The sequence below is a fragment of the Candida pseudojiufengensis genome (genome assembly GCF_024610245.1).
Source record: "Candida pseudojiufengensis strain CBS 10847 chromosome Unknown scaffold7, whole genome shotgun sequence".
In the NCBI taxonomy this organism is placed as follows: domain Eukaryota; kingdom Fungi; phylum Ascomycota; class Pichiomycetes; order Serinales; family Debaryomycetaceae; genus Lodderomyces; species Lodderomyces pseudojiufengensis.
The window spans coordinates 291,125-304,106 of record NW_026261527.1 but is presented as its reverse complement, the minus strand read 5'-3'; the positions used below and the strand labels follow the sequence as shown (position 1 = coordinate 304,106).

General features: G+C 32.2%; 6 protein-coding genes across 6 annotated transcripts; 2 read left to right on the top strand and 4 right to left on the bottom strand. All coding sequences in view use genetic code 12, as the record gives it.

Moving 5' to 3' along the window:
• Positions 1-82: 82 nt before the first annotated feature.
• On the top strand, positions 83-2,047 carry KGF55_002113 (uncharacterized protein; the record flags this gene model as incomplete). Its single annotated transcript, XM_051756761.1, has 1 exon — positions 83-2,047. The coding sequence occupies one exon, from the start codon at positions 83-85 to the stop codon at positions 2,045-2,047; it is 1,965 nt and encodes a 654-aa protein (XP_051615101.1).
• A 177-nt stretch (positions 2,048-2,224) lies between these two features.
• Positions 2,225-3,644, bottom strand: MTLA2 (Mtla2p; the record flags this gene model as incomplete). The annotated part of the gene is made up of 4 exons (XM_051756760.1): positions 2,225-2,617; positions 2,666-2,784; positions 2,971-3,297; positions 3,359-3,644. 4 exons carry the CDS (start codon positions 3,642-3,644, stop codon positions 2,225-2,227), a joined length of 1,125 nt encoding a protein of 374 aa, XP_051615100.1.
• Positions 3,645-3,817: 173 nt separating this feature from the next.
• PIKA (1-phosphatidylinositol 4-kinase) lies at positions 3,818-6,649 on the bottom strand (the record flags this gene model as incomplete). Its single annotated transcript, XM_051756759.1, has 1 exon — positions 3,818-6,649. One exon carries the CDS (start codon positions 6,647-6,649, stop codon positions 3,818-3,820), a length of 2,832 nt encoding a protein of 943 aa, XP_051615099.1.
• A 425-nt stretch (positions 6,650-7,074) lies between these two features.
• On the bottom strand, positions 7,075-8,361 carry OBPA (oxysterol-binding protein related protein; the record flags this gene model as incomplete). The annotated part of the gene is made up of 1 exon (XM_051756758.1): positions 7,075-8,361. One exon carries the CDS (start codon positions 8,359-8,361, stop codon positions 7,075-7,077), a length of 1,287 nt encoding a protein of 428 aa, XP_051615098.1.
• A 303-nt stretch (positions 8,362-8,664) lies between these two features.
• On the top strand, positions 8,665-10,338 carry PAP1 (polynucleotide adenylyltransferase; the record flags this gene model as incomplete). The annotated part of the gene is made up of 1 exon (XM_051756757.1): positions 8,665-10,338. One exon carries the CDS (start codon positions 8,665-8,667, stop codon positions 10,336-10,338), a length of 1,674 nt encoding a protein of 557 aa, XP_051615097.1.
• A 33-nt stretch (positions 10,339-10,371) lies between these two features.
• HIP1 (Hip1p) lies at positions 10,372-12,138 on the bottom strand (the record flags this gene model as incomplete). The annotated part of the gene is made up of 1 exon (XM_051756756.1): positions 10,372-12,138. The coding sequence occupies one exon, from the start codon at positions 12,136-12,138 to the stop codon at positions 10,372-10,374; it is 1,767 nt and encodes a 588-aa protein (XP_051615096.1).
• Between the last annotated feature and the right edge of the window lie 844 nt (positions 12,139-12,982).

Genomic DNA, 12,982 nt, shown 5'->3' with positions numbered 1-12,982 from the left:
TAATAAAAACTTGACTAATTCATTACCTGAAAAAATTTCAAACTATTTATCAAATATATTAACAGAACAACATGATAAAATAATGGATCAGCCAGTTCAAGATTTAATTGAAAAAATTCCAGATTTGAAAAAAAAATTGAAAAATTCATTAGATTTTGAAAATAAATTATTTACAGTTTTAACATATGATCCAGTATTGATTGATCCAAGATTATATTTGCATTTTTACTACCCAGAGATTGATGGACCAATGAAAAAATTATTATTAGAAAGATTATTATTCCATCAACAATATTCTACATGTTGGCAATTATTCTTGGGAGAAACATTGATAGATATTGATGAATTCTTAACTAGTGTTAAATCCATTTTTAATAAACAAAATAATGAATTTGCTATAATTTATTTTATATTAAGTCAACCAAATTTAGATGAAAATGGCATTCATAAAATTCAAATTTTAGATTCACTTACACATATTTTTAAAATCAATGCTAGACAAGTACTTGATATTTATTACGAAATTAACGATTTACGAAATATTGACGATATAATGAATTATGAAAATAATAATTTTGCAACAGACGTTATAAAATTAAAAAAAATTATACTGTTATTATACTATGAAGGAGCATCAAAACAAGAAATATCTCAAATTTTATTACAATTTCCACAACTTTTAATTAAACCTGGTTGGGTTAGCTCATTATTACCTAAATTTGAATTTTATTCATGCTTATTGTTTGAAGATATTCCAAAAAATTTAGAACCATTTATGGATTCGATTAAAGAAATTTTACCAGTGGGTGTTAGGTTAAACGATGTGGATGCAATTTATTTACTACATTCAAATGTGGATCCTTTTGTTTTGTTTCTGTCTTATAAATTATCACGTATGCAGAAAAATATCCTGAACCTAATGATTGAATCCATGCTAAGGACTTCTAAAATTGAAGAGGTTAAAGCTGCTTTTTTAACCTGCAGTGAAAAACTTACATTACCGGTAGCTGTTGGATGTTTAGATCTTTTACTTCCTGTGGAAATTTCTGCATTGAGTTTAATAAAGCCATTGAATGCGTTAATAAGAGACTCGGTGGTAATGCAGTTAACCCAATTAAGTCCATCTCATTACTTGGAGCTAATACCATATTATACTCATGATTATAAAGTTTCGCGGCATTTGATTAAATCCTATTGTGAATCTTCGATTGCAGATATTGAAGATTTGAAATTTTTAGCCCTGCAGAACTCCCTTTCTAAAAGAACATTGTTGGAGATTTTTAGATCAACATTATTGAGAACAGAAATTATTGATGAAAATTTTATTGATATCATCCTAAACAGTATATTACGAAAATCAATAACAAAAGTTGGAAATTTCAGCACTTCCTTTGAATCATTAACATTGTTGGAACGCAACTTATTTCACGCAACTTTGCGATCCTTAGGACAATCTATCTCAGTACTACCACCAGAAAGTCTTGCTTCGGTCATGGATATTTTATACAAAGTACTTCATTCAACAACATTTGAATTCAAAGATGATGACATAGCCCAGAAATATTTACTCAAATCCATATCAAATGAAGTTTTCAATTTTGTATTACGAGAAGAAAATAGAGTTGAAATTCTTTCTACTGTAATGAGTAAAATGGAAACATCAACATTTTGGGTAAAATATAATTTAATAAAAGGAACAGTATTAGATGATTATAAAAATTCTATAAAATTATTAAAATTTTATTCTAAAGATAAACTTCAATTAGCTGAATTTTTTCCAGCAATAATTTCAGGAATATTAAATTTTGAAAATTTAGAATTAAATAAAAAGATAAATTTATTAGATTTTTTTTTTAAACAAGCTAAAATTTATGGATTTAATAATGTTATAAAAATGAAAAATGGATTTGAAATTGTTAAATATTTTAAAGAAGCTGCTAAAAAGAATGAGTTAGATGATGAATCTGTTGAATGGTTAATTCAATTAACTAAAAAAAGTAAATATGTGAAACGAGTGATGAATAATGTAAAGAGTGACATTAAATGAGTAATGTTGTAAAGCAGTGCAACATTAATTATTAGTGGCAATAGTTTGACTGTATATTAAAATACCTTAAGTTTTAGATTCGAAGCAGTGCTATGGACTCGGTTGTTGTAAAATTGTGTATTTAAGCTCTTTTCCCTCTCATACGTTTATTGGTAAACTGCTGTTAGGTTAGTATTATTATACTTTATAAAAATTTTGATCGTAAATACATACCCACACTCTAATTTGCAAAGGTGTTACTCCGCATTTTCTCGCAATCAATTCTCTTTCCCTCCTGTTTGGTGTTTGCTGTACTAAGAATATTTGTTCAAGTAAATTCTTTGCGGAGCTAGCTAACCTCTTTCTGGGCTTTCCAAGCTCGGTAGTGACTTTTCTGTCGGCACTGTTATTGACAGTTTCCATTAGTTTGTCTGTTCCACTTACTGTTATTGAAATTTGATTCAACTCGAACTCTTGAGCAGATTCACTGGACACCAAAAGTGAACTTTCGCCTTCAAAATTTCGAATGGTTTCTAAAGTAGATTGTAGTTGACTCAACGCCCAATCCAATCGAGGATCAAAATATTTTTCCTATGGCAGTTAGTATTAATTCAAGCCTTTATTCGAGACCCAACATACATTTAAATCATTACCAATTTGAGTAGATTGGTTTTCTTGTTCTCCAAATTCTCGAATGAGACTTGTAAGTTGTTTTAGTTCATTGATATCATTAAGTAAGCTTTCGCCTTTGGCTAGCTCTGAGTTCATGATTTTCGATATCGATCAATGTTAAAGGCAAAGTAAAATAAAGCACATATTATTTTTCTCGATCCTTATCTGAAAAATTCGTAACAAAGATGAAACATTTTGTTCGCACTAAATATTATCTCTAGTGTACAAAATTACATTCATTAATTAGACTATACAAAAAGTGATTCACTTACCTTCTTTAAAAATATCTTGTGTCAAAATACCATAATTACAACTGTAGGACGTTTTGCCAATTTTGAATCCTTTAACTGACTCTTTTTTCTTAACCAATCTCTTCCGTGTCCTAACAGGAGCATTTGTCAACCTAAATCGATGTTTCTGAGGTTTCATCTTCGTCTCTACTGAAGACTCTGGATATAAGCTGGTGAAAATTTCAGAATACTTTATACCAACTATATTTTTGGCTTTTTTTGGAGAATGGAGAGTCGAACTTTTCTTTTCGTACCAGTAGGATTCTAGTATAGCGAGATATTCAAAGTAAAGTTTGAAAGAAACGTTGACTTGACTCCAAATCTTTGCTTTGTTAGTAATTGTATTTTCTTTAAAAAAAATATGTCCTACGTACTATTGAAACCAACTTGGAAACTTTCTCAAAATTGGACTGTTTTTCTTGAACTAAATTTGCCAACGTGCTTCTAGCTATTATAAAATTGTTTCTTGATCTGAATGTGATCTTTTCTTCGTCGGAATTTCCACTTGGAGAAGCAACTTGAATGAAGTCAGACTTATATGAATTTGGAGTAACATTAACGGAAATCGCTGGAAATGATTCTCTGTTGGTGAGACATTTGATATTCGTCACTTCCTCTGGTCTGCATTTGGGGAAGTTGAATGTATGTACAATCATGTTTGAAGAGGACCCTTAACAAAATATTAATCTTAGGTAAAATCAAAATCTAATATCTTAATTTATTTTAATAGTACAAGGTTATATACAGGAGATAACAACAGCCGTGCCAAGATTTTGTGTAACAAATTTATATCATCGTGTAGTAAATTAAATTTTAGGCATGACCCAAATCAATTGTATATTCCTTGTGTGATCATTTGAAATTGATCGTACAATCTAGTATATACGCTATTTAAACTTTTATTGATGAGCGAAACTTCGACAAACTGATCAATTAGGTCGTCAGACATTTGCAATTGTAATCTTTGTTGCAACAATACACTAGTATTCTCTCCATTATTGAAACAAGGAATATTAGAATCTTTTTGCATCAATTTGACTATACTAACAATTTGATCTGATTCTTTTCTTAATACTTTAAAACAATCCTTACAAACTTGTACGAAAAGTTTGTAAAATTCAGACTCAACTCCACCAAGTAAATCAATGTACTCAGATGTCAATTTGAATGGAACAGCTTCAAAACCTATATTCGAGCCAGGAGAGTTTCCTAGAAGAAAACCAAAATCGATGTGAATAATATGACCTTCATTGTCCAACATAATGTTACCATTGTGTCTATCTTTTATTTGCAACACATAACAAATAATTGAATAAGCTGCCAAACTCTTTGCAAAATTTTCCTGGGCTAATTTGTACCTTCGACTACCAACTTCTCCAAATAATTTTTCAAAATAATCCTTTAATGTAAAAATTCTACCTTTAGCATTTTGACCGCTTGCAATAGAAAGTTCCGTTAATGATTTTTTAATCGAATGAATTGACATTGAATTCGTTATAGTTTCTACTAATCCGGCATTGGCACTGGTTATCAAAATTCTCATTTTTTTGGTCCAAAACCTTACACCATGTTTTTTCCAAATATTAGATATCATGGTGATGAGTTGACAAGCAAATGATTCTTGAGGTAAATCATCACCATTTTTGACTATAACTGAGCAAAGATCCCAATTTTTCAAATGACCAAATGCACTTGCTTTTCTAATTCTTTGTTTTTTCTCATTCCAATCCTCACTGATTTTGAAATCATTCTCCATTTTTCTTTGTCCAGCGTCTTGCTCGTCGGTTTTTAACTCCTTCATCTTTTCATAATCTATAGCTTCAAATTGATCTTGCAAGCTTATCATTGAATCAACTATTCTATTTTTAATGGAAATAAATTGCTGAGTATTAGATTGACCGTTGTTTTGTAGTTGTTGAAGCATCAATGAAGCTATTCTCATTTGATCAGCTAGAACCAGGGTATCAGCTGATCCTGATATAATTGGCGAGACAATACGATTTGTTTTGTCATCGTCTTGAGATGACCTTCTAGAGTTTCCTTCAGTTCTTATCTGAGTCCAATCTCGACTAATACTTCTAGAACCTAATATAGGCAACTCACCTAAATCCGTCTCGTCGACTAGGACTTCTGTTAAGTTTTCCATAACGGGAATACCTTGCATGTCACTTGAGACTGACTCATTATCACCTTGATTGTATTCATTACTGCGTTTCCTATCCGCAGCTTGTAATCTTGAGTTTATGAGATTTTGATTATATTCTGTGAATGGATTGAAATCAAGTTCATCACTCAAATACTCAATAAGTAGCAAGTAAGGAACTCTTTCCGCCGAATTTAGCACACATGCTTCATTTATGTTCAATTTCAAGATTTGATGAAACTTTTTATTCTTTTTGCTGGTGACGGGAAGTAGTTGGGGGATGTCTATTTCCGATGGCAATAATGTATCATTTATAATTGACAATTCAGCTCGCAAAGCCGAAACTCTAGCAGCTTTAGGTACCAGCGACATTCTCAAGGAAATATCCTGAAGGGACATTATAAATTCTGTTTCTTTTTTCGAATAATTCACCCTAAGTATCTTCAATAATTCCGGAAACAGCTTCGATTTAGCGTCTGACGAGTTTTTCTTTTTTGAATGAGTTTCTGTGGAATTTCTTAATATTTGCAAAGACATTTCAGATTCAGTAGCTGTTAAATCAGGTCTGGACCAGTTGTGTGAAAGATCGGGTAACGATTGTGAGCTTCGGTTTAGTTGTTTGGTTTTCAATATGTTCAACGGACTTGATACGGAATTTGGGTTCTTGGATCGACTTTTGTTTGACTTTATAACAGTATTTACTTTCAAATTGGCTCCAACTTCGGCAAAAGCAGCTTCTTTCAAAGATCCATTTCTAGACAATGATCTTTGGTCATCATCATCAGTTGTATAAACATCAGAATCATCTGGCAGAACAATTACAGCATATTTTCTATCAGTTTTTGACGGTCCAAGACTTTTCATTTCCCGGCTGAGCAGTAAAAATTCTTCTTCATTCGTGCTATTATTTATTTGGTTTGAAATTTTTTGATTTTTCATGGTCAAATTCTTTGTTAAGTTTTTTTGAAAATTTGCTAATTTGAAAACAAATGACTTTTGTTGCTTAGCTTGAGACTTGATAATTGGAGTCACATACTCATTAATAGTTGGCAATGCAAATGAAGACGCAATTGCTCCACATAAAACTAAGGATGGTTGTAGATTTTCTCTGAATTCGGAACGTTTAAGATTCAAGTCTTCGACATTGAATAAAACACTTTGTAAGTTATTTATAAAGTTCCTAACAATTTGAAAGGCATATGACGTTGGTTCGTTCCTCAATTCAAATAAGAAAGCTTGAAGCACCCAAAAGACGATTAAACTGAAGTGAGGGTAATCAAAACAATATTCTAACAAAAATTCTTCTAAAGCCATCGAGTCTGTTTCTGAGGTGACAAGAAGTTGAACAAACTGTGGTATATAAAACTCTAACTCATCATATGAATAAAAATTCAATTTTTTAACAAGGGCATGTTGTACTCCAATATTTGATCCATTTTCTCGTAGTAGATTAATACATTGTAGTAGGGTTAGCTGAGGTGATTCTATTTGCCTTCTCAATTCCTCACTACAAGACATCAGACAATGACTGGATGTAGTTCTTGGATGATATATTGTCAGTTGGATATGAAATCAGGATGTATATTTGTCTTTTCAGTAGTTTTGTTAAAATTTAGTTTGAACAAAAATACTTCTCTTGACTTGAATTCTAGAGTTTCTTTTCGCGAACAATAAATTTTACAAAATATCATTTGTATTTAATTAATGCAATTGTGAAGCATCAATGGTCTGGCATGGCATGTAAAAGAAAGCAGTTACGTAGTATTTTACAAGTTGAATAAAACTAAAACTTAACTGAAATGAATGTATAATAAAATTAAAGATAGAAAAGAAACTAAACAGTCTAAATTATGTATATACTAAACCTGAGCCTTGAATGTAACTTGTGTATAGTATTGCAGTCTAATGCTTGTTAAAATAAAAAGAAACTTATCTCCAGGACATTATTGTTTTTTGAAAGCAGGGATTTCAAACTTTTCATCAAAAACTTGACCAGGTAAGAATGGTGCTATACTCAACACATCTTCTGTCAATTGTTTTGGCAGCTCTGCTAAATCAATATTTTTGTAAATTATGTACTCCAAGTCTTTCAAATTGGATTCGTTATTATCAACGAGCCTGAAAAATTTTGGATGAAATTCAACTCCCTCTTCAACTCTTTTCTTTGCCATGGTACGTTGCTCATTTTCGACTTTAAATTTCTCTTCAGTTGCAGTTTCGTGATCTCTCTTAGCAAGTGCATCAATTGTTGGTTTCCATAATCTCCTTGATTCGTATGCAGATTGTTCTTCCAAAGGTCTGACTTTAGGTTTAACCCTGATAGTTTTATGAGTATCAATTAAAACATCTTTTTTACCAGTTTTTAAATCTTTGATTTCAATAATGTCATTCCACTTTCCAGTAATGTGATACAATTCTTCAGAGGTTGCTGTGTCTTTAATGTAACCTTCAATTGCATCATAAGTGCCACTGATGAAACCTTTAGTTTTGAATTCAATATCTGCTTCTATTCCAGAAGCTTCACATCTTACCACCATGTGATCACCTAATTCTGTTTTCATTTTACCAAATAAAATTCCTCTAACGTAAACATTAGGTTGATCCATTACATATTGCTCATTTCCCCATTGACCGAGAGTGACTTGACCCCAACCTTCCATTATTGCTGCAGATGAATTACCCAAGAATCTTGATTTTGGAATAACTGTTCCATCTACTCTTATCTTTTCATCAGGAACTAAATAGAAATATGAGGATTTTGGTGGATGATGAGATGTTTGCTCAGATATATAATAGGCAGATCCAGCTCCTTCAGGTAAGTTATCCCAATAGCAAGTAAAAGTTTCTCCAAGTACTGGATTGAGTGGCTTCTTCACTGCTTTTGGAGCTATATGCCAAGAAGCAAGGTACCATCTTAAAACGTTAACAAATCTTAGTAAGGGATCCTGTGTATGATTGGCATCAATTAATAGATCTGGAATCTGAAAAAAGTTTGTAATTCTCTCAAGCATTGACTTTTTCTCTAAGATGAAAGTTGGGAGAGTGATTTTTGACAAGTCCATACCTGGTCTCAATTGAGCAATGATTCCCATCAAAATTGATTGCCCTTCATTGTCCATTTCATCAATGTCGTCTGAGTCTGCACCTGATGCATTGACTGGACTTTCCAGAGGTTTCTCATGATCGTGATCCTTAAGTTTGAGCTTTTCCAATTTAGACGTTAACCCCATGATGTGAAAGTGATGTAAGGGGTTGAGATAGAACTTTACCGATAACAGAAAAAAAAAGAAATAGCAAACATCTTGACAAGCTACCTTGCCAAACAAATTAAACTTTTGAGCCTATTATTTACTTAAGACAATACAGATCTTCATCAAACATCGTCGAAAAGTCTTTCCCATGTCAAAAGACGATTTTCTATCGAACTTGGTGACCGCTCTTCAATTAGTCTCTCAAAAACTCTTATATGTAGGATCATATTGCAAAATTCGGTGATATTAATGCAAAAAAAAAACAGTAAACAAAAAAATCAAATGATCTCTACTATGAACAACCAAACATATGGGGTCACACCACCCATATCACTATCCAATCCAACGGCAAAAGAAAATGAATTAAACGATTTATTGATTAAAGAATTGAAAGCAAGAAAGTCTTTTGAAAGTGAAGCTGCCACCAGAAAAAGAGTTGAAGTTTTGAACATACTCCAAAAATTAACAGAAGATTTCGTGTATAAAGTCTCGATGCTGAAGAATATGTCAGAGGGAATGGCGAAAGACGCAGGTGGAAAATTGTTCACATTTGGATCATATAGATTGGGGGTTTATGGACCATCGTCAGATATCGATGCTCTTGTGGTCTTACCCCGTCATATCACCAGAGAGGATTTCTTCACAGTTTTTGAACAATTGCTTAGAGAAAGATCAGAATTAGAGGAAATAAATAGTGTTCAGGAAGCTTTTGTGCCCATAATTAAACTAGAGTTTGCAGGAATATCAATTGATTTAATATTTGCAAGACTAGACATTCCAAGAGTTCCACGAGATTTAACATTAACGGATAAAAACCTTCTTAAGAATATCGATGAAAAGGATTTAAGGGCTTTGAATGGAACTAGAGTTACAGATGAAATTCTAACATTGGTCCCAAAACCTACGGTTTTCAAACATGCATTACGTTTTATAAAATTATGGGCGCAGCAAAGAGCTATATATGCGAACGTATATGGATTTCCAGGTGGTGTAGCATGGGCGATGTTGGTAGCAAGAATATGCCAATTATATCCCAATGCTGTAAGTGCTGTTATAGTGGAAAAATTTTTTCAAATATATTCAAAATGGAGCTGGCCCCAACCCGTTCTTTTGAAACAAATTGAAGATGGTCCCCTACAAGTCAGAGTTTGGAATCCAAGGCTATATCCTATGGACAGGCAACACAAAATGCCAGTGATAACTCCTGCGTATCCTTCTATGTGTGCTACTCATAACATAACCAATTCAACGCAAAAGATCATTTTAAGCGAATTCAACAGGGGGGTAGATATTATGAATGGTATTTTGTCAGGGTCAAAAAGCTGGTCGGATTTATTGGAAAGACACGATTTTTTTCATAGATACAAATTTTACCTATGTGTTGTAGCCGGAACCAAGTCAAACTATGAGGAGCATCTCAGATACAGCGGAATGGTGGAAAGTAAAGTTAGGCTACTAGTACAGAAATTGGAAGCTGTGGAAGGTGTTGAGCTAGCTCATCCCTATGTCAAGTCTTTTGAAAATGGCTACATTTGCAAGTCTGAAGATGAAGCTCTGATGGTCTTGAATAATTATGGAACTATTGCAGCTGACGAAATAGTTAAATCACTAACGTCGACAAAAGACGAAAAACAACTTAAAGAAGGGGAAATAGAATTGAACCTCACCAAGCTATATATTGGGCTCAAGATACATCTTCTGAAAGACGGGGACAAAAAGCTAGATATTCAACATCCTTGCGCAGATTTTTTCAGTATTTGTAAAAGCTGGTCGGACTTTGATGCATCAAAACATTTCCTTCAAATAAGAAATGTAAAACTTTACGATCTAGCCGCCGATGTTTACGTTGAAGGTGAGAAGAGACCTGCAAAAGCTGCCAAGAGAAAACGGGCAGTCTCAAAAACAGAAGCAACTAAGAAAGCCAAAAGTGTTGAGACTATAGCTTCAGCAGGTTGAGACTGAGTTCCAGTTTGAGAAATTATATTTTACTCAACACCAATAATTAAAAATTTTAATATACAAAGGTTTTTGTCTAGCTAATTGTTTTTCCTCGAATAACTCTGATTGAATGATTTCTACATCAATTTGTCTTCTTCCACTATCTAGATCAATTTCATCTAATCTTTTATAAATTTTCCAATTTTTGGTTAAAATTTTATGACCCAAATAAAAAATTAATATAACAACAGCTCCTAAATAATTTTTAAAAAAACTTTCTGCATTTGCTTTTCCATTAGAGTTTAATGGGAATAATGCAACCCAAAATTGAACTACTAATACTAAAACCAAAAAACTCATTGAATATATTGAACCATATATTCCTAATGATGAAGTGAAACTTAATTCTTCTAATGATTTTCCTTGTTTATGCATTGCCATTCTAAATCTTAAATGGCATAATCCAATATTAAACCATGAAAAAATTGTTGCTAAACCAGATACACTTAATAACCAAGCAAATACAGTATCTTGATCTTTATAGGCTGCTAAGAAGCATAATAATCCAAAAATTGCGCTCAAAATTAATCCTGCTAATGGACGACCTTTTCTATCAACATATGCAAATAATGAAGGTGCTAAACCTTGTTGTCCTAAAGATTGAATAGTTCTTGAACATCCATAAACTGCTGAATTTCCAACTGATATAACTGAAATTAAAATACATGCATTGAAAATTGATGGTAATACTTGAATTCCTGCATCTTTTATAGCAATAACAAATGGACTTGATGATACTCCTCCATTACCTAATAAATCTGGAGAATTATATGGAACCAATAATCCTATCATTGTTAAAGACAAGAAAAAGAACAAGAACAATCTCCAAAATACTTGTCTTACAGCCCTTGGTAATGTTTTGGCAGGATTTTTGGTTTCCAGGGCAGCTATACCACACATTTCTGAACCAGCCATTGAATAAGAAGCTGTAACAAACGTAGTAGCTAAACCTTTAAATCCATTTGGAAATGGAGCTTTACCTACTTTCCAATTTGATGCACCAATGAATTCCTTTTTTGGACCACCTCCAACAACTAATACAACTCCCAAGATTATAAATCCGATGATTGCAATTATTTTAAAAATAGTTAACCAATATTCTGCTTCTCCATAACCTTTTACACCAAATAAATTTATAACAACAATTAATAAATAAAATATAGCTACCCAACTAGCTGGGTTTATACTATCATTCCAATAAGTTATACACATCGAAGCAGCAACTAGTTCTAAGGGTAAAACAATTAACCACATTATAGCATAATTCCATCCAACAGCAAAACCCCAACTTTCATCAACAAATCTAGATGCATATTGTGAAAATGCACCATTAACTGGAAATGCAACACATAATTCTCCTAATGCAAATATTGTACAATAAACCATTGTTCCTACTAATCCCCATGCTATTATTAAACTTGCAGGTCCTCCCTCTCGTAGAGCTCCACCTGATCCTATTAGTAAACCTGTACCTACACTTCCACCAAGTGCAATCATTTGAATATGTTTGTTTTTCAATTCTCGATGAAGAGTACCATCTTGTATATCATTATTTGTAGTTTGTTTATCTTGTGATTCCAAATCATTCTTGTTTATACTTTGACAGCAAGAACTTATACTACCTCGTTTATTGTTGTAAGCATTAGTATCAGCTCTTTTAAATGAATCTTTGAAATTTTGCCATTTTGAAACTTTTTGAATTTCTGTGATTCCCAATTGTTGACTAGATGACTCTTCACTCTTGTTCACGCTTGACATCTATTTGAATGATATATAATCAATATGATATTATAACGTGTTTATTCAAAAAAAGATCCATTAACTTGATTTATTTCCACACTGAATATAATGATTTCATTTTTGAGAAATGATTCATTTTCATTTGTGTAAACCTATGGGGAAATTGTAAAAATTTTGCAGAAAACGGCATTTGCAGCAATAAGAAAAAAAAAAAATTGACAGTTTGAAAAATTGAGTGAAAGTACAAAACAGAATAAATTTTGCACCCATTTCATGACAAAGAATTATTACAAATGAGCCCTTTGGCAAAGAAGAAAAACCTTTAAGATCGAAGGGGTCAATATTTCGAATTTCCTGATACCTCTAATGTAAGTTTTTTGTGAAGTATTCAGGATGATAATCAAAGCGATGCTTGGTAAAACCTTAGATGAAATACACAAAATCAAAGACATTCAATTGCCTTACAACTTATAAAACTGGTCGTGCCTAATGAATTACTCGAAATCAAGTTGGTGATGATGTTTAAAAGTCATTTTTTATTCAATGATGATAGAGAAATTAAACATAGTAGTTGTAAATAAATCTGAAACACTAATGTTTGTACCTTAAAATTAATAATGCAACCATTTAAATTTATAATGAAATAAAATAAAATAAATTAAGTTTTATATTTTAATATGATTCAATTTAGCTCGCTTATTTGCGGTTAATCGAGGAGATAGGAGATCTAAGCCGCTTTTTGGTACCTAATATCATAAAATTGTGGAATCTCATGTAGAAGTACCAATCTAGGTAGAGATACGATAGACTGCAAATTTGAGAACAATTTGATGATAATAGCTGTAATTACTAATGGTAGTTT